The sequence below is a fragment of the Marmota monax genome, unplaced genomic scaffold, assembly GCF_021218885.2.
Source record: "Marmota monax isolate L192 unplaced genomic scaffold, Marmota_monax_Labrador192_F-V1.1 WCK01_AAM20220418_F8-fsc00030, whole genome shotgun sequence".
Classification (NCBI taxonomy): Eukaryota; Metazoa; Chordata; class Mammalia; order Rodentia; family Sciuridae; genus Marmota; species Marmota monax.
Genome location: NW_026691988.1, coordinates 693,541 through 719,126, shown reverse-complemented (window position 1 = coordinate 719,126; position 25,586 = coordinate 693,541). Strand labels below are relative to the sequence as shown.

Sequence of the window (25,586 nt, the reverse complement as noted above, 5' to 3'; positions counted from 1 at the left end):
GAGTGTACATAAATATGTGGGTATTTTTGTTTTCTCCTGTTTGTGACAACTAAAGTGTCAAAATTAACATTTAATTAGCTATATGATTTTATAAGAGTTTTATCAGATGAGTAACATAATATTCCATGTCAAAATAAATAATGCAGTGCTTCTTAATGATATTTGATTATTTCTATAACAAGGTGAGATTAATTTTCACCCATATTGCTTAGCAATTTCTTTTTTCCCTAGAAAGAGTACTCTCTTCTGCATTCTTTCACATCTCACTTTAATTATGTGTTTTTACTTATTCCACTTCTAAGTTCTCTTGGCTAGGCAAGTGTGGAAACACAGTTTCAAGAAATACATAAAACTTTCTGAACTGAGTATTTAGCCCAAGTTTGGTTTGTTTCTGGCATCTGGTAGGGCAATTCCTTCATTTGATGTCTCATGTCCCTGGTTGTGTTATCAATACCCTGGTCTTATGGATATGTTGCCTTTGGCGGGGGTGACATAGAATCATGATTCTGGGAAAGATCTTAGGTATTATGGTTCAATGAGTAAACTTCACAGAGGAAACCCATTTACTTAAGCCCTCAATTACTGTCTGACCACTGGAAAGTGAAGAGAAACAGACTTTTTTTTTTTTAACTATTTGCTATGTAATAAACATTTTGCAGCATATATACTAATATTCTTTATAATTCAGAGAATTAACACATTTATGTTCTTCCATAGCTTCAGAGCCTGCCTGTCCTCTGCATTTGATTCTTGTTCTGTTTCTACAACCTCCTACCACACTTTCAGGAAGAAAATTTGTTTGCTACCTCAGTCCCTTCAGGTGGCTATATAACAAAATACCACCAACTAGGTAACTTATAGACAACAGAATTTCTGAGTCTTGGAAGGTGTGAATTCCAGAATCAAAGTTGACAGGTTTGGTGTCTGCTAAGGACCTGATTCCTGGTCCATAACACCTTCTCACTGTATCTCACTATATGTGGCAGAGGCAGGAAGGTCTCTCTGGGGCCTCTTTTATATGATCCCTTGATGGTGAAGACCTTATAACCTAATCGCCTGCAAAAGACCCCACCTCCTCATAACCTTGGAGGTTTGGATTTCAGCATGTGAATTTTGAGGGGACATAAACATTTAGATGAAAGTATATTACTAATTTAACTATTTAAAAAAGTCTCTAAAATGCCATCTAAAGGGCTGAAATAAATTCTGTACCACCTTATAGATTAAAATATACCTTTACATTTTAATTTATGGTTCAGGACAGTCTCCAAAAATGATATCGATTATGAATCTGTGCACATTTGATGTTTCACAGCAAGACTAATGCTGAAGGGCAGGCAGGGACTGTAGTGCCAGACTTTCATCTGGGTTTGAACTGTGGTGCAGCCACTCAATAAGCTGTGTGACCTTGAGAAAGAAACTTCCCTTTGCTATTATCTCTTCATCAGTAATAACAGCCCCTAACTCACAGAGGTACTGTTAGGACCAAACTATCTAATATTTTAAAGCAATTGGAATAGTTTCTAGTACATGGTTATAATTTTTCTCTATGTTAATATACGAATAACAAATATTATCTGCTTATATTTATAGTTTACTAAAAATTGGAATTTTAAGTTATAAAAAATTGTTTCACCCAGAAGAATCTATGCATAGTAGTTATAGTACTTATACTAGTCAAATCAGTACTCAATCATGTAGTTGGTTTTGATATAATTGATAAATAGACTAGAACAAGACATATTGAATAATTGATTGTACAGGACTTCAAGCATATTTGAACTTTGGCTTTGAAGTGGGCATGTCAAATTTCTCTCAGTTTCCTTTTTAGTACTTACAAGATGTGACTGAGTCTTATTGTCTAATTTACCTACCTATCAGCTGTTTTGTTGGGATCAAAGGAAATACTTTTCATTAAAGTACTTTCTAAACTATAAAGACCTATCTAAATTAACTCTAGTGTTAATATTCTTAATGATAATGACTTGCTTATTTAGAGTACTTCATAGCTCTATGCTTTTGATATAAATCAATGATTGAAAATGCCCCCAGGTAAATAATGAGACACACGCACACACACACAGATATGTGTATACACACACATATCATTTTCATGATATTAATATTCAAAATAGCAAACTGTTTAATTAAAAAAATCCTTACTTTTGTTTATTTAAAACTCTATTGTTAGCAGTGGTACACTGAGGTGCTGGGTTCAATCCTCAGCACCATTTAAAAAAAAATTAAAAAAATAAAGAGATTGTGTCCACCTACAACTAAAAAATAAATATATCTCTAGCCCAAAAAGTAAATTTAAAAAATTAGTTGTATTTAAGTCTACATACTCTTATTTTGCTTTCCCTGCACCTCCTGTCACCTGACCTTGCAGCTTGACTGTTGAAGAAGGAGACCCAATATGTAGACAGCTCTTTCTCCTGTTTTCTCCTACCCAGGTCTGAGGCTGGACACCAACATACAGAAGGCAGATGTCTTCTTCCTTTGCTGGATCAGATGTGGGAAGGACCCCTAGATCTTGCTCTGATTTTTCTTCTTTTGTAGCTTTTTAGCTTTATTGAAGAACTCCATTGATGGTGGGGGTGTGTGTTTTTCTACAGCTGATAATATGGTTTAGTTGGCATGATATTCTTCTACACAGCAGGACCAACTACCATCCTCAAGAATCCCATTGGAAAGATGTAGCTAAACATCTGCTGGACCAGAGTTCTCTACTACTCTGGCTTTTCCAACAGAAGTATCTCTCACTTCAATGGGCTTGGCTAGGCTGAAAAGCATAGCATCACCTCTACAAGTGCGGTGGAGACCGGTAAACCTCCTTTGTATACCAAGGACATCAGGGAGACTCCATCCACTGATCTGGCTTGTATTGGCTCAAGCTGGCTGACATATTTTGAGGCAATTTTGATCTTGCTGTTAATAAGTCATCGCTGAGTGAGTAATCAAAACTATTATTTTAGAAACAAAGGATTAAATACTCTAAACATCTTGCTTCTTAGTTTGTTGCATTTTGTTGTCTATGTATTTGATTGTGGTTTACATCTGTTGTATTTTTATGCTGGAAAATACTGTATAGAAGGGTGTTGCTGTTCATCTCTCCCCTGAGCACATTTACTGCCTTCATACTGATGGCTTGAATTTGGTCATGGTGAGGGTCTAACCATGTTGCCACAAACCATGATCTGTTGTCTTTCTTACCTCCAGTCATTTGTTGAATGTTTGCTAACAAAAATACTGGGCTCACTGCATTCCATTCTCTTCTGGTACTTCTTCTACAGGTTACTGCTGAACTGGTTCCTCTATTAACAATCTCCACAACAAGAAATATAATTTTTTTTTCCTCCCAAGAGTGTCTCATAAAGCATTTATCTGGTAGTGAAATATTTGCTTTCCCCAATCCTGTTGAGTGATTCTTTTAGATTCTTTCTTTTGTTTGGCCCTGAGAAGGTTCCTGTAGGCTAAGTATCTGCTCCCCTTACTTTGTGGATGGAAGGAAGCCTGCCAGTCTTAGTGCTGTTCTTCTCTCACTTGTCTTAGGGCTGGCTCTCTTTAGATCTGGATGTCTGGAGATGGTGGGCTCTTGTGGGGCAGGGTCTGCCACCTCTCACCAAACACTGAATGAAGACTGATTGAGTTGTTTGTGAATTATCTAGAATGTAAAGTACTTAGAACACTTATTTTCCCTTAGTTTTGAACTCAGCTCCAAATTTTTGGAAGGAAGAAGTAACAGCCTCTTATTAAACAAAACAAAACAAACAAAAAAACCCACAAAAAACTTGATTTGTAAAACAATTTCATAAAGTAGACTTTTTTTTAAAAAGAGAATAGATATTTCATTGATTACATTCTTGATAATTTCAAAACATTTAGTTAATACCTTCTATTCTGTCCTACAGATTATTGCAGATAGATTAGTATAGTTTTGGAGAGGCTTTTGAGTCAGAGAACTTAAGTTTTTAGTGTGAATTCTATACATTAACATGTGTATTACATAGGTATTTCTGTTGTCTAAGTCCCTAGTCTCAAACTGATTTTTCCAAAGCAACTGAGTTTAGTTGATTCTGGGGAAAGTGACATATCATTTCCTATCCCTCTCTCAGTCCTTCTTAGACCCAATTCCCTTCATAACCCTATAATTAGGTCTAGTTTAGGATTTACCTTTATTAAAGATAATTTAAGCAAATAAACACTCTAATTATTTTCTTTGGGAATTCAGTATTCTCTTTTTGTATGTGGGGAGCCAAATACTCTTCAGAAGAGTGCACTCTGGGGGAAAAAACAGAACTTAGTATCAGGGTTTGTATTTTAAATTAAGATTTTTAATCTGATTCCCTTAAGATAAATATCCCCTTTTAAGTAATATAATTTGTAATACATTTTCACTGTTCTGAAGTTATTTGGAATTCAGTAATGTAATCTTGAGTTTGCCTCACACTGTTTGAATCTAGGGAAAACATGTTGGAAACTGGACATAAAATTGGTGTATTAACAATTTTGAGTTGCAATATTATTTTCATCATGCTGTTTAATTTGTCATCCAGAAAATTGGGATGAAATCCAAACCCAGAAAGTAGTATTTGACTGTAATGTCAAGTCATACTGCATTTCTTGGTCTACATAAACCATGCTTGATTTGTTCCATAATTTGCACATGTGGAGAGACTTTTCTCAGGCTGAATAACTCTTGGTATTAGATTCTAGACTTGGTCATGTCACTCTTGTTGATGCCATGAAATAAATAGTCCACTATGTTAGAGTCCAACATGAAGCTGTCTTCAAGAGTAAAACCTGCATTCTTGACTCTTAGGGAATTTATATTATTCTTATATGGAAATTTGTGGTGACATGCCAGTTCCTTTTATTTTATGATTGATTTCATAATCTCTAATATATCTCCTAAGTGCTATTTCACAAATTTGATGATATTCATATTTCAAAGGTCTTCTATTTGATGAGATAGCCACTAGCTAGATGTGATTATTTAAGTTTAATTTAAATTAAATTGAATTAAAAATTCATTTCTTCAGTCTCACTAGCCATACATCAAATTCTCATTACCCACATGTTTTCTGGCTAGGAAGTGTTATGTAGGATGGATACAGAACTTTTCCGTTGTGGCAGTTGTTATTTGTTTTATTGGCCAGTTGTACTATACACTGGAAATTTTTATACCTATAGTACTTGCCCTTTGATACCTATATACGTGTGGCTAGACTTCATTGTGTTTTAAACATCATCCTAATTCATAGATGGTGACCATGTAATTCATAAAGTATCCTAAAAATGAATCTGTTAAATATTTCTAGTATACTGTTTCATCGATATTATGTACTATAATATTTTAAGGGCTAGCTTGAAAAATTAACTGTTATTTGTTGTTTTTAACATTCTTCCCCAAAAAACATTACCCTCAAATTTCAAATCCACATAAACTGTTGAAAAATCTGTATGAATATTGATTTCCTACGTTTATATCTTCAGTCCTCAGAGTCAGAAAAAAAAAATAAAGCAATGAATGGTATAGTTTTCAGTAGAAATTGCAGTAGTTTTTGAAATTTTTATTTTAAGCCCTGAGTTTGATATAGAAAAAAGGAAAGACAAGATGGAATTTATATTGGTGCAGGTAAAATAGAAAATTAAATTCAGAGGCTTGACAGAGTGATGGATCAAGAGGGATAAAAAAAAAAAATTATTGCTATGCAGGCTCAGGATGAAATACTAAGTAGAAACTTCACCTTATAACTAAAAAGAGAGATGAAAAAGCTAAGGGAATTCAAATCAGTTTGATAATTTAGTTTTCTTCCCCCCCCCCCCCCCCAGATTTTAGAAGAGAAATATACCATTATATGCTGCACCATTAAAGAAGTATTTCTTAAGTACCTTTAGGGTGGCTCTGCTCGAATTGTTTGGCCAATATCTTCCAGCATTTCAAATTTCAGTTACAGCACACCTTAATAATGAAATTGAACTGATAAAGTAGTCTGTTTTGAAATAATTTTCACCTCACTTGCTTCCAAATTTGTTATAATAGTGGTTTTATAAATCTTTAATATCTTAGGGGAACTGGCAACTGCTTTTAGAAATGGACATTATACAAGCATTTCCAAGAGAAATGGTCTACCTCTCCAACTCAAATTAGAAAAGCAGTCAAGTGAGCCCAGCCTTCCAGTTGGCTGGCTTGCCTTCTTCTCCCTCTTACTTGAAGACATGTTTATGGAAGGCACACTGCATGCCATTTGCTATGGTAGTTATTGGACATAGCAAAGATAAGGCCATTTCTCCACTTCTTTGGTCATCCCATAAGGTAATGACATCTTTTCATTGAACATCAGCAATGGTCTCCCTATTATTGACTCGGCTTCTGGCATTTGCTCTCCCAGAAACCACTTCTCTTCACAGTCTTCAGAATAAGCTTCTTAAGATCATAATTCAGATTATGTCACAGCTCTGCCCTAAGCCTGTTCTGTGATATTTAATACAACATACAATCTCTTTTTTTTTAAATGAAAAGTGGAATTCAAAAATGTTTCTCAAGGAAGACATGCCATTAAAAGTGTAATCCAGAGAATATCAATATACTCTGTATGCCTAAAAGTATTTTCTAAATTACACATTTTATATTTTTACCTATTTATTAAAATTCAGATATGGACATCAATAAAGTAAAAAGAATAATTCCTATTTCATATCACTCTATCCCTTCCACATAAACCCTCCCTACCTTTTGTTGGACACATACATATGCTTTAAGTCCTTCATAAGTGAAATTATATCCATGTTGTCCATTTGCTTTATATACATATATGTTATAGATTAGAGAAGGAAAGCAACTATATGGACAAAATCTTATATATATGTCACAGAAGCAAGTCATATTCTTTGCTTATTTTAACTTTGTTAAAATCACAAGGGAAGAATCATGTTTTAAGTTAAATCTTCTACTGCTAGAAAAGTAGTAAGAATTTTTATGGTACTTTCCTAAGGATTTATGATTTTCACATAAATGAATGAAAATTGAAAACATATTGAATTGTTCTTCTAAAATATACTTTCAGTTTTTCTTTTGCTCTAATCCTGAGAATTTGATTGAAAGGGCATATTTTATTTCAATAGGAGGAAATGCTATTAAAACTTTTACACACACACACACACACACACACACACATCCCACTCTTATTTACTAAACCAGTACAAACTTGTTTTAAATAGTAAAATCACTGCCGAAATACACAGAATGTGACATATACCCAGAAGCGCTTTCTCCGCTGAGATGGTTAGTGATGTTTTTGATGAGGGTCCCACTGGATGTATGTGTACGCACGTGTGCGCATGCATTCACACAGGCATATATACATGTGCTCTGTAGTCAAATAGCAATGTATAATATTTTGATTTCTTTAAGTGCTCTGTTGTGAAGAACTTTTCTCTCCATATCCCATGTATAAGCCACCTATCCTGATCTGGCCCATTCTCACACCCATGGTTATTGCTTCAAGCCAGTGTTCCTGGCAGCCTTATTACAGGTGTAAAGAGGTTTGATATTGGGACAACATGGGTCATGAATTGAAGCTTTGAACTATGCACACCCCTCTTCATTTACTCCAAGGTGCCATACAGCTATTAGAGTTTTGTATATTTTGTGATGTGAAATCTTTTTGGAAGCATTGTCTGGTGCAGGATCCTACCATTTCCCACCTCAAACATGAGTCTCCCTGTGATTCTCCCAGCTTCCCTTATTTTTATTAACAGGCTATTCTTACAGCAAACTGGTCTTAGAAGAAATGCATGCCCAACTCTGTGGTATCATTGAGTGTATAAGATATTGGATCTTTCTAATATAGTCAAAGGGAGGTTTTAGTTATTACCTTGCTTGACTTTGCCTTTTATATTGGTTTTTATTATAAAAATTATAAGATTTCATATAATCCTAATTTTTTACACAAGAAAATGGTTACAAATAGTATAGTGCTTTTTAAAAAGCATTATTTACATAATAAAATTGAAGTTTAAATGTAAAGGAGGTGGTTTTATTTTCAGTCTCCTACTTGAGAGTATCTCCTCAAATAGCCCCGTTTAATTAATTCTTAGTGGTCCTAATTGATTTCTGAAACAATTTTTCTTCCTGCTGAGATCGTTTGTTTACGAGCTTATGGACAGTAAAATTTAGGTTTGTTTACTAATAAGAGAACTCTCATATTTTTGAGAATAGAAACTTTGAATTGGATTAGTTCAGTAAGTCATGTTGGTTTTTTGGTGATATGAAGTATAGAGAAAATTAAAGGTTAATTTTTGCCACTCTTCTGTCTGTGACAGCTGGACTTAACATAAAATGAAGGGAGTAAAATGTTAGCATTTTTTTTATACCAACTTCACTCACTGTTTTATATATCTTAGTGTGAAGATAATGTTTATAACTTTAATTCTCAAATTCAAATAAAACCTGTGTGAAATGTTTAGTTGTTTGTCTTAAGCATTCATTGCTTTGTTATCAAATTTTGGATTTAAAAGAAAAAGCACGTGTACACACCTATGTTTTTTTACCTGGTTATATGCTAATACATGTATGATCACCATGAATATGTAGATGATTACAATTTAAATGTAAGTTAAATCTGCCACTATTGTATATAGTAGGTGTCTGATAAATGTATCTTGATTGATATCCAAGCACATTCAGTTGTACTATTATATGTATAGGTTTTTCTCATGGGATCCCAGTCCTTCAGTTGCTTTGTGGTTACCCCACATTAATGTTTTTAAGGTCAATCACATTATCCCAGTTGTGCAATCCTTCAAAGGCATTAGAGTACTAATGGAATAAAGGACAGATTGCAGCTTTAAGCATAAAACTCTGGAAGATTCAGACCCATCCTCCTATGTCGCAACCCCTTGCCCGCAAGGAAGACGCAACTCAGGAATCTTCTTTCAGCAGTTTATTCAGGCCCTTGATATTTCTTCTTCTCTCTCTCGGATGCCCCTCCCAGCCTTAATAAAGCATCTAAAGCCCCAATGCGAAGCTGCCACGTGGAGCTTTCTCATAGGGTGGTGAAAAACCATGCGCCAACTCTCCCAAATAAGGAGTCACAGACCACAGCGGAGCCAGCGTCATCTTGTAATGGCGACCATAGTCTGCAGAAACGGCAGAAGCGGCTCACCACACTGCTATCTCCCAGGCCTTTCTCCTCTATTCTGGTTCTTTCTAACTATGCTGCTTATGCCAGTAGCTCATGACTTTTCCCACTGTCATTCATTTGCAAATGGACTTCTTTTGATGAGTAATGTATTCCTTTTCACTATTTGCCTTAAGTTTCAAAACTCTGTTCTGATTTTTTTTTTTTTTTTTTGTCAGTCACTGTCTGCTTTCCCATTAGAAAATAGTTCACCAACTCTTGGCTGTGTCCTATGCTAGTGCTCTACATATATCACAGGTCTTGTCCTCCCTAGAAGTTGTGACTCTGCTTTCTGTCCATCTTTCTATTCCCAGTGGCTATAATATTTAGTGTGTGGTAACCAAGTGCTTGGTGAATGAAGTTTCTTTTGACTAGAGAATCACTTAAAGATCAGCATGTCTTAAGTCTTTGCCCACTGCCCCCACCCAAGTCATCTTCTCCCTCCTCTGCCCTCTCTCACTTCTCTAACTCTGCCTTATCAGAAATAAGTACAATTTAGTTGTTTCTTAATATGTCCACCTCTTGTGCCATGCTGTGACTCTCTTGGGGACTGGAAACCCAAAATTGAATATTTCTTGTTATCAAATAGTAGGCACTTTGTATATTTTAATGAATAAATGACTAATTGTTTAAATATTTCAAAATTAGAATTTTATATAGGTTAATCTTTTTGTTTTACCTGGGTATCTGATGAAGAAAACCCATGAATCCACTTATAGATTGATTTTTTTTTTTTTCATGAAAAGAAAAAGTTACCAAAGAAAGAAGACTGGTTATTATGACCAATTCTTCCAACTATAGTACAAAGAGTATTATATAATATTTAGATGAGATGAGTGCTATGAAGGATTACTACCTGGAGGGTCTGTGACAACATAGATCACTGGGCCCCACCTACAACATTATTATCATTATTTTCACCTCCTCCTCCTCCTCCTCCTCCCTTTCTCCTCCTTCCCCTTCTTTTTTTATTGAGGGGGGAATGGGGATTTTTAATCTAGGGGCTACTTAATTCTAAGCTACATCCCTAGCCTTTTATTTTGCTTTTATTCTGAAACAGGGTCTCACTAAGTTGCTTAGGGCCTTGCTAAATTGCAGTGAGGCTGGCTTTGAACTTGTGATCCTCCTCTCAACCTTCTGAGCTGCTGGGATTCTTGATAGGCACCACCATGCCCAGTACCCACAGCATTTCAAAGAAGTTCCCAGGCACTGCTACTGCTTCTGGTGACAGGAATACATTTTCAAAAAATCTAACTTAGTGTGCCTTATGGTATTTTATAGCATTTAACATCTATATTATTTGTTTTTATGTTAAAGCCAATATGTAGTTTTTGTGCAAAGATTAAGTGGGTAAATATCTCCTAAATTCTCTGGAAATGGTCTTTGATTTTCCGATAGTAGAATCGTTTGAATGACAGTCCTTTTTAGGTCACCCAATCCACCTTAAGTTAGTTTCTTTTCTTTATGCTCTTCATAATCTTAAAGGCTCAGTTTTATATCATTCCCTTTTGTTTTACATGGGTAACAAAACTGATCTATGAATCAGTCACATTAAAAATGTATATATATACACATACACACACACACACACACACATACATACACACACACAAATGGTTTCAGGCCTTTGTAGTTATATCAAGGATTCCAAAGATTTGTTTGTTTTTAGTTTTGTAAGTTTTAATTCCTTTGCCTCAAACAACCCCTTTCTATTGATCTCCAGATATTCAGATAGATTATGTTTCAAAAATAATGTTCACTTTGTATGTGGAAAGGATGTTCTCCTCTCTTCCTCCTTGTCCACCTCCTCCCCATCCCTGCTACCTCCCCCACTTTTTTCTCTTCCTCCTCCCCCTCCTCCTCCTCCTTCTTCGTACTAACTCTACATCTCCAAATATTCTAGATAACAATTTTTTTTTTTACTGAAAATTTTTAGCAAGAAATATTTTTAAATTCTTAAAGATTTACTTTGGTTATTTATACACATGAATAGTTGAATATATCACCAAATATTTGAAGCGATATTCTGCAAAGAAGTAATTGAACTGTATACTTTAAATTTATTCATCTTAAGTAGATTTAAAAAAAAATAAAGATAAATATGTATGTCCACCCATTTTTTAGCAAGGCTAGGATAACTACACTCTTGTAGTGCTAGGATATATTTTAAAGTTTCTCACCATTTTCTTCTGTAGAAGTTAACTGTTAAATATATTGTTTATTACCTTTCCTTATAAATAGGTTTGATTTGTTTTACTATATTATTTACTACCTAAAAGCACAAACATCATAAATTATACAATTCATAATTTTACTTATACCACTTAATCTTTCTAGCCAAAGATATTACTATCCTTGGCTTTTAAAATGAAACAGATAAAGAATTCATGAGCTTTGTATCCCTAAAATCATCTATGAGTACATACACTAGTTACTCTAATGGATTTTAGGTAAAGATCTCTCCTAACCCCAACTCTAACAAAATTTCAAAGAAAGAAAGTTCATAGTACTTTTGAAATTACTTCATTCTTAAATCAGATGCTGTAGTTAGTTGTGTGTTTTTGACAAAACATTTATTAACATGTTTGAACTTGTGATGTGACAGCTTCAGTTCAGCATCTGATTGAACTTTGGATGTAGACTAATAAATTTATGGTGATTGTTTAGTTACAGTTAATCACTGGGTTTATGTAAAGTTTGCTCTTCACTATAAGTGTGTATTGTCATTAGATTTCATATATTGATTGATATTTACTATGATGATACATACAGGGTGGGCTAGTAATTTTAAGTTTCTTAATTGCACTGTGTGATAATAAATTAATGCTCCTAAGAGTCATTTAAATTTGGCAATGTGCAGAATTATCATGTTAGTTTGAAAGCATTTTTTTTTTCAGATACAGTTGTGGAAGTGAAGTGATCTACTTCTGCTGTGTGTAAGATTGGACTGTTGGTGCTAAAATTTAAAAGGTTCTGCTTGTGGATTGTAGGAAGACAAATGGCACATCTCTGGAAGTGAGGAAAAATAGTACTGTAATTCAGTGTCATGTTGATAGAAATAGAAACCTTAACCAGTCATCTTTTATTTTTGGCTCAGACAAGTAACTATAAAATATAACCCAGATGGTGGAGCTATGATAGTAAAGATACAGAAATGACATTTTGCTGATGAATTTTCTGCTACCCTTGGCGTCCGCACTTTCATTTTTATACAAAATCTTTTATCGTGTAAGTTACTTGCTTGTGTATCTAAGGACAGATCCATAGGATGAAAAATGTGTTTAGTGGCATTTTTAGATTTTAGATTATTTCAGTAAACTTTTGTTTCATTTTTCTCTTCTAATTGCCTTTTTGGTTTTTCCTCTCTTTTGCTAAACCTAAATCTAACATAAATAAGGCTCTGCCATGGATCATGGGTCCTAGTTCAATTTTATTTCTAAATACATGTTTTAAAGGCATTTGGCATATATTGTTATCCTCTGCCTGTCTGCCTATCCTGGAATTGGAAGAGCTCTAAAGGGAGTTGGTAGAACTTGTACTGTGGTCTCTCCTCTCAGTCAGCTTCACCACACATATGCCTTGCATTGAAATACAAAGGGAGTCACGTAGGCGTAGTTGTGACAGGGATATAAGAAATTGGGAATGAGGAAGCCAGTGGGTTTATGGGACTGAGAATTTTGTAGCTCAGAAGAGATGACCTGTGCCTCCTCACTGTCTTTAGCACCCGTGTCTCCTGGAGCTGCCCCTGCCTTTCTTGTTTCTTACCTGCTAGACCTTTGGACATTGCCTGTAATGAATCAGTTCCTGTAGAATGACAGATGTTAGGTAAAAACATCCTAAATTGTATGCAGTTTCTTTCAATTCACACTGATTCCCTGAGGTCACAGCCAGGAGTTGAGTGGAGGTCTGTGGCTCACAGTTGAGGCTCTGCTGCCTAATGCTTCTGTGCACATGTTGGTTCTGTTTGTACACACCTGTGTGTATTTATATTGTTAAGGGTCTTACAGCAAAACGGTTTGGAGAAGATAGTATATACCTTTTTCTCAGAGGCATGTTGAGACAGAGAATGCATGAATTTATTTTGTGAATATTATTCATTTTTAGTTCAGCATTTGGGGTTATTTGTTTTCATGGAGGAGTAATTTCTCCAGATCACTCTTCATCACAATATGATTAAAATGCCATGTGTTCTAGATTCATATTAACCTGCATCACTATCTATTAAATTATAAAGATCACTGATAGTTTTTTTTATAAGTACATGATTTTAGGAATGAAGAATTAATATAAATATCTATTGGATCGTTATTGTGAACTTAAGATATTCTAGCATAAGCTTTAGAAATTGTTAGTTTGTTTAGATGTTCTAGACATTTCTGGTAATCACATTGGGGTAGCTAACTCTCTGGTCTAATTTGAGGTATAGGAATATACAGGCTTGCATATTCATTTCAGTATGGAGCCTTTTGAAAATCTTCTTCTTTGAGCTTTGCTTTTAGACACTCCACTTTGGTGTGAAATCTTTTAGGTTTTATTTTCTCCTGTAGATCTATGGTCATGCATTTTTACTGTTTACTGGACACTGGCATATACTTTGATTGATGTTCTGTTGTTTAACAGACAAAACAATATTACTCTGAAAAGGACTGTGTTTGGATGGAGGTTTTTTCTGCATTTCATGCAAGTGTTTTGTTACACCTAATGTTGTCATCCATGTTGCATAATGTGGCATCCCTGTCATCCTGTAGGCAATCTGCAATGCTAAACCTCAATTTACTTTTGTATCAAAAACCTTCATAATGTCACATATTAATATTTTATCCAAGAATATTTGGTGATACTGTGCATAACATTCACATCCTAAAATTAATAAATCACTATTATATTCCTATAAAGAGAAGTAAATAGGTAGGTAGATAGGTAGATAATAGGCAGGAGTGTGTGTGTGTGTGTGTGTGTGTGTGTGTGTATGTGTGTATGTGTGTGTGTAAGAGAAAGAGAGAGAGAATATATTTAGAACAATTAAGCGGATGCTGGTGACAGGTACTTAAACTATGTGAAAAGCTTGTAAGTATGGAGGTATAGGGCAATACACGGTGTTGATTTTAGAGTGTCTGAAGACCTAATTACTCCTTGCAGACTTTATAGTCTTGCTGTGAAGTCTTGATAGGACTAGTCCTTCTGAATAAAGGGACATCTGAAGGAAAATAACTGATTTTGAATCCTTATGCATTTATACCACCGAGCTGCTAAAGATATTCTAAAATCGGACACATGACAGGGTTCAGGTGAAGAATCGATTTGGGCTTGATTGTATGTTTTAACTGCCTTCTGTATTCAGTTGGCATGCCATTAGAGCCCCCTAGTGACTCTTAGGCACATCTTTAAAGCCAAAGAATGTTTCAGTATCCCATGCTGGTGTGTTTTATTTATGTGCCTTTGGATTTGGGGTGTATATCTCCTTTAGAAACTAAACAAACAACAACCAATAGCCAAGGGTTGTGAAAAATTCATTAGTTAGGGAGAGCCTGCAGGCTGTTAGTCAAGGCCTTTGCTCACTTTAGACTCTTAGAAAGGAGCTATTACATGAGTTGAGTGGCAAGTAAGCCTGACATGCAGGGGTCTGACACAGAGAAGCTTCTTTCTTCTAACCCTCTCAGCTAATCCTCAGTTGATAAGGCAGAATTCCAAACTGACAGTGCCTCTGAGAGGAGCTACCCTGGGTGACAGCAGCTGCAGGTTGTGCCTTGGACTTTGGTGTCACCTCTCTGCCCTGTGTGCCTTCATCTTTCTATACAGACAGAAACAGAATGTTCACATTGGAAAAGAAATTAGATTCTAGAATTCTTAAGTTTTCACTTTGATACTTGACTTACTCTATAGAAGATCTTCTGAGGCCTATCAGCAGAAATTTATGCCAAATGGAATTATTTGACTATTCTAGGGAAGTAATTATGTTTTCATGATTTCTACATTAGCTTGGTAAAATTATCTGGAACTTTCTCAAGGGAGTGTCATTTTATTATGTCAACAAAAATTTATGAGCAAGTTAAAAATGGGCTAAATACCTAATCCCATTTTTCCCTTAGAGGCAAAACCATTAAGTAAAATCCACTGATATTGCATAATTGTGTTCTGTAACATTGTTACTCTTTCCAACCCTGACTTTCAGTAGGATTCTTCTTGTTCAGTGATGTTAAGAAAAACATGACATGACATTGCTCTCAATGAACTTACATGTTAGTAGAGGAGATGAACATCAAAAATTTATTTATAGAATTAATTATATAATTGTAGTCATGGTCTGTTTGTGGTTTCTCTCTATTAATTACCATGTAACTTATAACCAGGCCAATGGATAGGAGAAATCTCTTTGCCTCTTTTGGTTTCTTTCCCTTCATCCATATCATCATCCTCATTATTACCTTTCATTGGTCTCCAACCTCATTTTGTTCTACTTGTCATCAACATTGGTACCAGCACCATTTATCATTGATCCTTACAATTCCAAAGCACGCCATAATCCTGATGATTTCAGTATATTTGTAGAAAGTCCACGGATAGTTCCTTTATTTCACCACCTCCAAAGTTCACCTCCCTTATTTTACCTCAGCAACCTGATGCTTTGTTTAAATGGATGTTATAATAGCTCACAAGTGTTCCAACTTTATATGTATGTATACCTCTCATTTTCTACCCATAAACCCCTCTCTTTCTACTGTATTCACTTTACATAGCTTCATGAAGAGCTCCAGTCAATGAAATCATCTATCTCTTGCCAGTTTATCAGCTTGCTCATTATTTAAAAATTTTTTGCCATTATTATTTTCATTATACATTCGCTGTTTCTTTATTTCCTTTAATTCTATTCACTTTTCCTGGGCTTAAATCCAAGAAAGTGATGTTTTTAAAAAATACATACCATATGATAGATTTTGGGCAAAAAAGTTCATAGCCATTGACTTCAATTGGTCTGACAAGACAGTTGGAAATCCTACTTACTATGTGGATCTGTTTGGCTTTCTTTCTTATTCTCTTTTTCAGTTTGTTCCATTTGATTCTCTCCAAACTTCAATCATTTCTCCTTTTCATCAACTAAGATTCATGTCTCATGGCTGAGAAAATTGTGGCCATATTACAGAAACTTGCTTATCTTCCAATCCTACATATTATAGCCTCATGCCTTTCCTTTCTTCATAATCTAGCCAAGGTAGTGCCCCTTTTGTGGCAAGAGATTTGAATCTTATCGTATTTCACACTGACCATTTTCATTTCTCTCTCATGTACTCTCAAATATTCCCTGACAACTTTAATCATTCTTGTCAATATCTAAATATGTTTATCATCTTAAAAGTAATGATAAAAATTTTAAAAAACCACTCTCTTTGATCACATATCTTCTTATATCCTTAGTGACATTTCTTTCTATTCCCTCAGGAAAACTTCCTGTAGGAGTTTTAAAATTTCTGTCTCCACTCCTCAATTCTCTTCAATGCCCATTATGTTCTTTATTTTGTTGTTGTTTTGTTTGTTATTTCATACAGGTAGCTCTTTCTCTGGTCACTTCTGATCTCAATGTCACAAGTAAGGGGCGTTTTAAAATTCCCTTTCACCTAGTATTTGATCAACACTTGGTCTTATATATCTCTTCCCCTTCAAATAGTCTTTCTTAAAAAAATATTTAGTTATAGGTGGACACAATATCTTTATTTTATTTTATGTGGTGCTGAGGATCTAATCCAGTGCCTCACACATGTTAGGTGAGCACTCTACCTCTGAGCCACAACCCCAGCCCCTCAAATATTATTTTATTAGATTTAGGTTCCATGACACCATATATCTCCATTTTTCTTTCATATTGTTATACATTTCAGACTTTTTTTTCAGTCCATTTTTTTGTAGGCTTATCTTTCTCAATCCTGTCAGAGGGGAAAAAAGAGAAGACCTAGACCTACAAGCAATTACAGTGTTTAAAGTTCACAGGGTAGAGAGAAATCAACTATGTCTAATGATGATGCTTTAAATTGATTTGTATACATAGGTTTGTATATATACATGTACATATATTTATAAATATGTAAAATGTGAACTTTCACGTTATAATGAGAGTTGCAAATGTTGTGCTTTATCTCGCAAGGTTGAGTCTGCAGCTTTAGTCATCTTTGTATATGCTACAGATGAATATTTTATTCACTGTTGAAATTTGCACTGCTTCAAAATGAATATTAGAAAAAATAAGTTTTGATTTGGACATATTTTGTCTTTGAAAGCTAAATGTGATGTTTGAAAATTTAAATCACAAAAAAATGTAGATATAAGGAGAATTATGAGAAGGAAATACCAGTTTATTCTATGTTTTCCAAATTGAGAGTGGGTGGGGATCTAGGTTTTGGATGAGAGTGAGATGGGAAAGGGAAGAAATTTAATTTTAGTGCATATGTCTTTTACAGTTGTTTTCTTCCCATGATGGCAGTACTGCAAACCAATATATAATACTTACTGTGTGCCAGGACTGTGCTCAATGTTGAAAGTGAATTATCTCATTTAATCCTCTAAAGCCCTGAGGTGAATAGTCATAGTTTCTTTTGTAAAGAGAAAATCAAAGTTTAAATTTTATGTAGGTTAAAGTATTCATGGAGCTCTACATAAGCTTTTATTTAAATTTAAAAGTGAGAGCTAAATGCATCCTTCCTTGGATCTCGACTCTTGCTGCTATGATGCATTGAAAGAAAATTAAGAGCAAAAAATTCAGATTTTCTAGCATCCATTATACATTGCATGGTATTTTCTGTGCTATTTAATAATTTCACACATATCATTCAATTTTCATTAGAAACCTGTGATATAGGCAAGGACAGTATTGTCCAGACAAGGCCACAAAGACACAAGTTTATTAATTGCTGTGTTACACATGACGCAGACCAGCACCTAGACCCCAGGCTCCCCGACAATAAGTTCCCTTTTCCATTCTATGAGATTCTTCCTCCTCTGCATTAACTGTTGGCCACAGGATAAAACTGTCCTTGTTCTTTAGAGTTTGCCATTTTTTTTTCTCCCCCATTTAAATTCAACTTTACTTCATTTATTTAGTTAATAATCCAGGGATGTTGCTGGGGTAGCAAAATTTTGATTAGAATCATCACCTCAGTATTTCAGGTAATGGAGTGGAGTAAAAACAGCATGAAGAGCGGACCCCACTCATCCCTTTCCCAGGCTGGGCTTCTGGACAGGTTAAAGCTGACCTCTGGTGTGGTTTCCATTGGCTCTCCTCTTCTGGGAAGCCCTGGTTGACCACTTGACACCAAGCATTAGCTCTGACCTGCACATTAGCCTAAGGGAGCTCTGTGTAATTAAGCTGTTGAGATTTGTTTCCCCTGAATGGACAGAAGAGCCTTACAAGGTGAGGGCTCCATTGAAGTAATAAAGCTGATTACACCTTCAGCAGTAAAGGAATCTGATCTTAAAAATTTCCTCTAGCTCTTGTTAATGAGGCAAAGACAACACTTAGTGGGGAAAATGAGGTCACTAAAAAGAGGAACTTTTTTTCCCTTTAATAAAGAACCAATCATTTTGCCTCCCCTAAAATCAAGGCCTAAATTTATTATCTTGACTAAACCTCAGTTTAAGTGAACTAATGAGAGCTTTTTCTCAGAGGCATAGTAATCTTGTTTTAACTTACCACTTACATGAAGCAAGGATGTTAAACCATTCTAGAAAGTAACATTAAGGTAAGCTAAGATGTTAAACTTGTCAGTGCTGACTACAACAAAACTAGAATAGCTAACAATGACTAGCTGTTACACAGATGTGTGGTTTATTCTTTGGAATGTAATTTTCTTCAAAAATGTTTTTCTTACTTTTTCTTTCTGTACTTTTCCTTTCATTGACTACTATTAAAGCAAATAAAACTTATTTTCCTAGGGTTCACTTAGACAGCCCTCACATAGGAACAATGATGATAATTAGTCATTTGGTTTATGTAGCGCTTTTTAATATGCTACTATTTAAGCATCTTAAAACTTTATCATTAAAGCTGTATCATATGCATATAATGGTCTTGGGACTTGGCTCTGAAAGCCCCAAACCTCAAATTTCTGATTGGCTTAAGAATTTGTAAATAGGAGAGATTGGAGTTTGATATAGATTTCTCATCCCCTAGAAAGAATCCTATATGATGCAATTGCCTCAGTTATACATTATTTCAAGTTTTAGATTTTGTTGTCTATATCTTGCTAATCCTGTTTTCCAGTATTTAGCATATAACATGGCAAGTGTGTTCATGGCTAATGCACTTAGATAAACAACACAGAAGCCAGTGTGAATGTGCATGCTAATTTAGGACAATCTCTTTTATACAATAACTGCTCAATAATTATTATTAGCAGCCTAGTCAATCAAACTTCTGTTCCACCACTAGAGTAAAATTGTCCTGGCAAAGGCCACCAGGAAACTACTGATACTGCGGGGAAATGTTCCCCCAACATGCAGACCTGCTCTATTTCATTGTATGTCATCCCTTTTGCTCACAACACCAGTAATTTTCTGTTGATTTCCATCCTTGAAAATTCAGCTATTTTAAAATCCAGATTTTATTTTTATGTATTTGATATCTTCAGTGTTTAGCACAGTGCTTGGAACATGGTAGATACTCAAGGGATGTTAAGTAAATAACAAAAATGAAGAAAGTCCATAGGAGAACATTTATAAAGATTTGTTGTATCAGCCTCCATTCTGCCTTTATGTTGCTAATTCATGAAATCTAAGATGCTTAATACTATTTGCCTAAAAATTTTGATGTGCTTGACTTCAGTAATTTAATTAATTTTCATTTTCTTAGGCTTAGGAAATTGCCATTCATTATAAAATAAAGTTTTAATTCTTAATAGAACAAAAATGAAATTTACTTTCAAATGTATTACAGTTGTATTCCTCCCACTGTGGACATTCCATGAAAATGATTGTTGTACATGTTTTCTGTTTCTTTCTGACAGGTAATATTTGAAGCCGAAGTCTCAGGAGGAAGAAGCGGCTATATTGCCATCGATGACATCCAAGTACTGAGTTATCCTTGTGGTAGGTTGTGATTAAGAACTGAGTTTTTCAATGTCCTTTCAACGCTTGTCTTAAATTGACAGTGCTGGTTGATTGTTTACCACTTGGTCATTGCTGTATTCATTGTTTTCCTAGCTTCTTTTCAGTTTTAAAAGAAATGCTAAGATATTTCTGTAATTGTCTAATCATATACTTTTAAGGCTTCTAACTATATACATATTAAAGCATCCTTTTAATTATTTAATTACTAAGAGCAAAATGTAAATCAAAGGCAACTCTCTGTAGGACTTTTTGCATCCTTCAGTGTTATTCAATTGTGTGGGAAAAGAAAGAGAACAACAAATCAGATAAACACAAAGGAAAATAAAAAGAAGCCTCACTAAGTTATTTGATCTACTAATTTTAGGTTTACGTAAAATGAAGGGAATGATTTAGTTCACTTTATTCTAAAATTAGTTTTTTTTTTTTCTTTTTCTGATGTCATAATAAATATCTGGTTAGTATGCCCTTTAAAAACATAAAGAACAAAAGCCATCTTAACTTAAACATAATTTTGTTATGGCATCAATCACACATCGATTGGTTTTTGGACCGCATACCTAAGTTTGTGTTTAAATCACATTACCTAAAAGACAATTATTGTAAACTTTCAATGCACCTGGGCAAAAAATCACCATGCATGAATTTAGATTTTACTTGAGTTTCTTAGCAGCAGCATCTTATATGTATATATTCTGTTTAGTAATCCTCTGGGTAGAAACATTTCTACCACACTGTGAAGAGAATGTACAGGGGCCACTATGTGCAGGGCTCAGGCTTGCCCCTCTGCTGTGTGTTGTCAAACTCCTGTGTGCTTCAGAACCCTCTGCTGGGTGTGGTAAATCACACATTGTCAGCTCTTCCACTGGTTCTGATTCATTATATTTAGGGTAGGCCTGGAAATTTGCATTTCTAATCTGTTTGTCTAGAGTTAAGACTTGGGGAACCCTGGTTCTAGCTCAAGCATTTCTTTTCAGTGTGCTCTAGGTAATGCTCTAGGAAAGATGTAGCAGGCAAGGGACACATTGTCTGTTCCACCTCTTATGTGGTAAGAAAGGACAAAATGACCTCATTGAAGTTCAAAATGACTTACTAAATTCCTTCATAAGAAAAGAAAATTCTTTCTATAGCATAAGAGAACAATGTTTCCATCTATAGTTCATGTTCACTTCCTAAACAGCAGATGGTTAAGAAAGACTTTTGTGAGGAAATAAGTACAAAATTTGGAATCGAGCACAAAAATAGCAACTTCAGTGTTGGTTCTCCAAGAGCTTTTCTTTTATTTACTAAGTCTTAGTTTTTGTTGTTTATGAAAAATATTGGTGGGGGGGGGGAGGTCCTCAGTTTTGAATGTTAATTACAAAGAATAGTTTTTTAGTGGGTACGGTGGCACATGCCTGTTATCCCAGTGGTTTGGGAGTCTGAGTCAGGAGGATCTCAAGTTCAGAGTCAGCCTCAACAAAAGGGAAGTGCTAAGCAACTCAGTGAGACCCTGTCTCTAAATAAAAAAAAATAAAAAAAATAGGGCTGCGAATGTGGCTCAGACGTTGAGTGCCCCTGAGTTCAAAAAAAGAAAAAAATAGTTTTTTGGCAGTCATATAAATATATAGTATTCCCATATACATTTCATCTATATTTTGAATACAATTATCACTTTTTTGTTGATCTAGTATCTCTTAGGGGTGATTTTCTAGAACCTATAAAGAAGTAGGGAGTGTACTTAATAGCTTATATAATATTTTTGAAAAACAAAATATTTCCTTTTTCTTTGGAGCACTTAGAGGGCTATAACTACTGAAATGAAAAGAAAAGGAAAAAAAAAGAAAAGAAAGAAAGGAAATTTATTTATAGGAAAATAGTTCAACAGCCATCCAGCAATCAGTATTTTAGAAATCTTTGTTTTCATTGTATATTTGTAGTATGCTCTGGTATGTGCCTATTTAGTGTGTTTTGCTACTTTGACTTATAACATTATTACTGTCCTTGTGCAACCTGCTACAACGGTCAGTTAATATTAATTGTTGAATGCTCACTCTGCATAGAACAGTAGTCTTGCAATTACCGGGCAATAGGCAATGTAGCTACTGAGAAAAGAGAACTGTGAGAGTGAGCGAGGAAATGGTATCTTCTAGCACATAGAAAAGTCTATTTTCTTCTGTATATTAGTCTTGGCCAAAGGAAGAAACATTCAGAACTATATTCTGTTGAAGAAAAGTAACTTGGCATATTTTCTTCATGTGGAAAAAATAACTGTTCTCTCTACTCTCACAGATAAATCTCCTCATTTCCTCCGTCTGGGGGATGTAGAGGTCAACGCAGGGCAGAATGCTACGTTTCAGTGTATTGCTACTGGGAGAGATGCTGTGCATAACAAGTTATGGCTGCAGGTAAGGCCCAGGTGGCAGCTGAGCTGCAGAGTTACCTTGATTAAAAACAAACAAACCAAAAAACATTCCACTACTATTCGAAGTATTACCTTTTCCTGTGTGTGTGTGTGTTCACATACATGCATGAGCAGGCTGCTTGTGTGTTAATTGGCTGCAGATTCATATCAGACATTTCCTTTCTTGGGCAGAATTTGAATAAAAATTTGAGGGCATATAATTAATAAATATTTGGATCTAGTGAAACCTAATGATTCTCTAAAATTATGTTCAAAACTTTAAGGAAAAAATTTTAGATCCATTTGAAATAGAAATGAAAGTGAAATTTTTCTTATTTAATAATATTTTGAAAACTGAACTTATAAGAGCATATTACTTACATAGGAACTGTCATACTCTGTTCAAGTTCTTAAGAGTGTTTTAAGAATCCCTTGAGAGTATTTCAGGAAATATAAATTGGAAGAAAGCCAATTAAATTTTACTGAAATTTTTGTGTATGAGAATTAATCACAGATCCAAGGTCAAGACATGTGCCTTCTACATATTAAATACTTAATAAACCTGTATTTAATTAGTTGTGATTTAACATACATATTGGGGAAATATAAATGGGGCATATAAAGAGCTTTAAAAGAATCAGAAAGAACTGTAGACCAAGGAATAGGATTTGCCTTCAGAGAATTTACTGGAAGTGTATCTATCAATCTTGGGGTGCTGGGGTACGAGTAGGAGGAGCTTAGAGCATCTGTGGAGCCAGAAGACTGGACCTAAGACAGATAGCTGTTGAGCTAAATATTTTAAATTAGATTATATATAAGAAACAATAATTTTTGAACACCTTTATTAGTAGTAGTAGTACTAGTATTATTATATCTTCATTAATATGAACAAAGTAATTTAATTAGTTTGAAATTTCAAATTCCTGAGTATGCCAATAGAGACCAAAAAGAAAAATAATTATAAATTTAACTTAGTTCCTTGAACATAGTATTGGATATAATTATTAGGTTGCAGGTATCTGGGGAGATGGTTCTAATAAATGATTATTGAACCTATGTCAGCTATACTGTTTGATATGTAAGGGTCTATGGTATCTGAATCTTACAACAATCTACTTGAATATTAAAACACATAATTCATATTACATATTAGTCTAATTATCACTACTCTTGTAATTGATTTGATTTGCAAATATCAGGAGACCATATTTTTTTGCCCAAATTTGAAAAGAAAACGAGGTCTCTTTTTCCACTTTCTCATTATGCAGATTTCCCCTACATATATCAAAATATAGACTAAGTTTTCCTGGAGAACATTTTGTGTAATATACAAACTGTCTTATCAACTGTATGTTAAGTCAGTTTCTCTCTCTCTCTCTCTCTCTCTCTCTCTCTCTCTCTCTCTCTCTCTCTGTCTCTCTTATCCTCTCTTCCTCTCTCCCTCCCTCCCCCAGCCCCAAAGGAAATCAATTTAAAAATAATTTCAGATACATTTTTTTGATTATTTTGCTTATATTTGCACTAGAATGGGACCATTAGTTGAAATTTGGCTTTTGTTTTGAGCTGTGTAGTCTTTTCTTGGGAAACCAGAAAAGACTCTGTAGTCTCTGCTGGTTTTATGCCCCAGGATTTAATGTGACACTGAAATAAAAAGGGTTTTATGTCCACAGACGCCAGCTGCCTTGTGGCAACAAAGGTTTTCTGGACCGTGCTGGTCTGAGTGGGTTGCAGTCAATAGTTCTCATTTTTTGTTGTTTCCTATTTTGTAGATTGGCTCATTTCATTATGGTTTATTAAAATATTACTCCTGCCATTTTTCAAAAGGAAGTGAGAGAAAATACTTTTATTCTGCATTCTTTTCTCTCCCTGTTCTCCCCTTTGCATTTGACACACAAGGTGACTTGGTGTTTTTCTCTTCGACTTTGACATTGACATTGCACAGTTCTTTAGCAATGTGCGTATTCACCTTATTTATTCAAAGGGTGTTCTACTGTTTCTCCATAGCACTACATATATTATCTTAACTTATTCTCTTAAATAATTCTTCTTTATGAAACATTGTAACATATCAATTACATTGTTTAGGGATGTTTTTAGATTAAAAATGTCTTTGTAGTGATACACTGTAACAATCAACTTGATAAGACTGGTCCTCATATATAAGTGAGTCTATTAGAAGTGACTGTTAACAGAAAATCTTTTCCTGATAGTACTAAAAAGAAAAAAAAAATACACACACACAATAAAAAGGAAGAATCCTGGAGAATCTATCAGCTAACCCATACAAATAAATGTCAAATTACCTTCATTTGGTGTAGAATAACATCCTAGGGTTCAGGAGGCACCCTTCTTAATTGTAGCCTTAATTCTTACTCTCCCAAGCCTTCTAACCTAGTCAAGTGTGGAGGGCTTAGTGATTCATTGAACTGTTCTGGACCTTTATTTTCTTATCTATAAAAGGAGATGTTGGATAGAGACTAAAATCCCTTCCAGCTGTAAGACGCTAAATTAGGTCTTTATATTATTTTGGATGGTCTGAAACGTGGCCTTGATAACCTTTTTTGTTTGATGGAAGAATATAAAATTTTTATGTTATTAGTTTTGTATAGGAAAAAATGGTTCCTTAAATTAAGTTTCATTGTGAGAACAATTGCTGAAAATATCTGCTGAAAACACTAAGAATGAATGTACTTGAAGCAACTCAATGAAAGGTCACTGCATTCTATCATAGAAGTAATGGAATAATAGAGTAGCTGTTACCCCTGCCATGCCCAGGTGAAATAATAAATGGTGACCAACTTTTTAAGTCCTTCAAATAACTTAGATTAGATTGAATTGAGCTTGCTTTTGTTTGTAAAATGTTGTCTAAATATGGAGCAAGCTAACAAAAACTAAAAAAGCAGCGTTTTCTATTAAAAAAATGACAT

At 34.6% G+C, this 25,586-nt stretch overlaps 1 protein-coding gene across 13 annotated transcripts in view; it reads left to right on the top strand.

Moving 5' to 3' along the window:
• Positions 1–25,586, top strand: part of Ptprk (protein tyrosine phosphatase receptor type K) — a 560,796-nt gene that overhangs the window by 253,217 nt on the left and 281,993 nt on the right. For all 13 annotated transcript variants that reach the window (XM_058581031.1, XM_058581026.1, XM_058581030.1 and 10 more), the window contains 2 exons: positions 20,177–20,258; positions 22,548–22,663. In XM_058581031.1, coding sequence (XP_058437014.1) covers positions 20,177–20,258; positions 22,548–22,663 — 198 coding nt within the window. The remainder of the gene's footprint in view (positions 1–20,176; positions 20,259–22,547; positions 22,664–25,586) is intronic.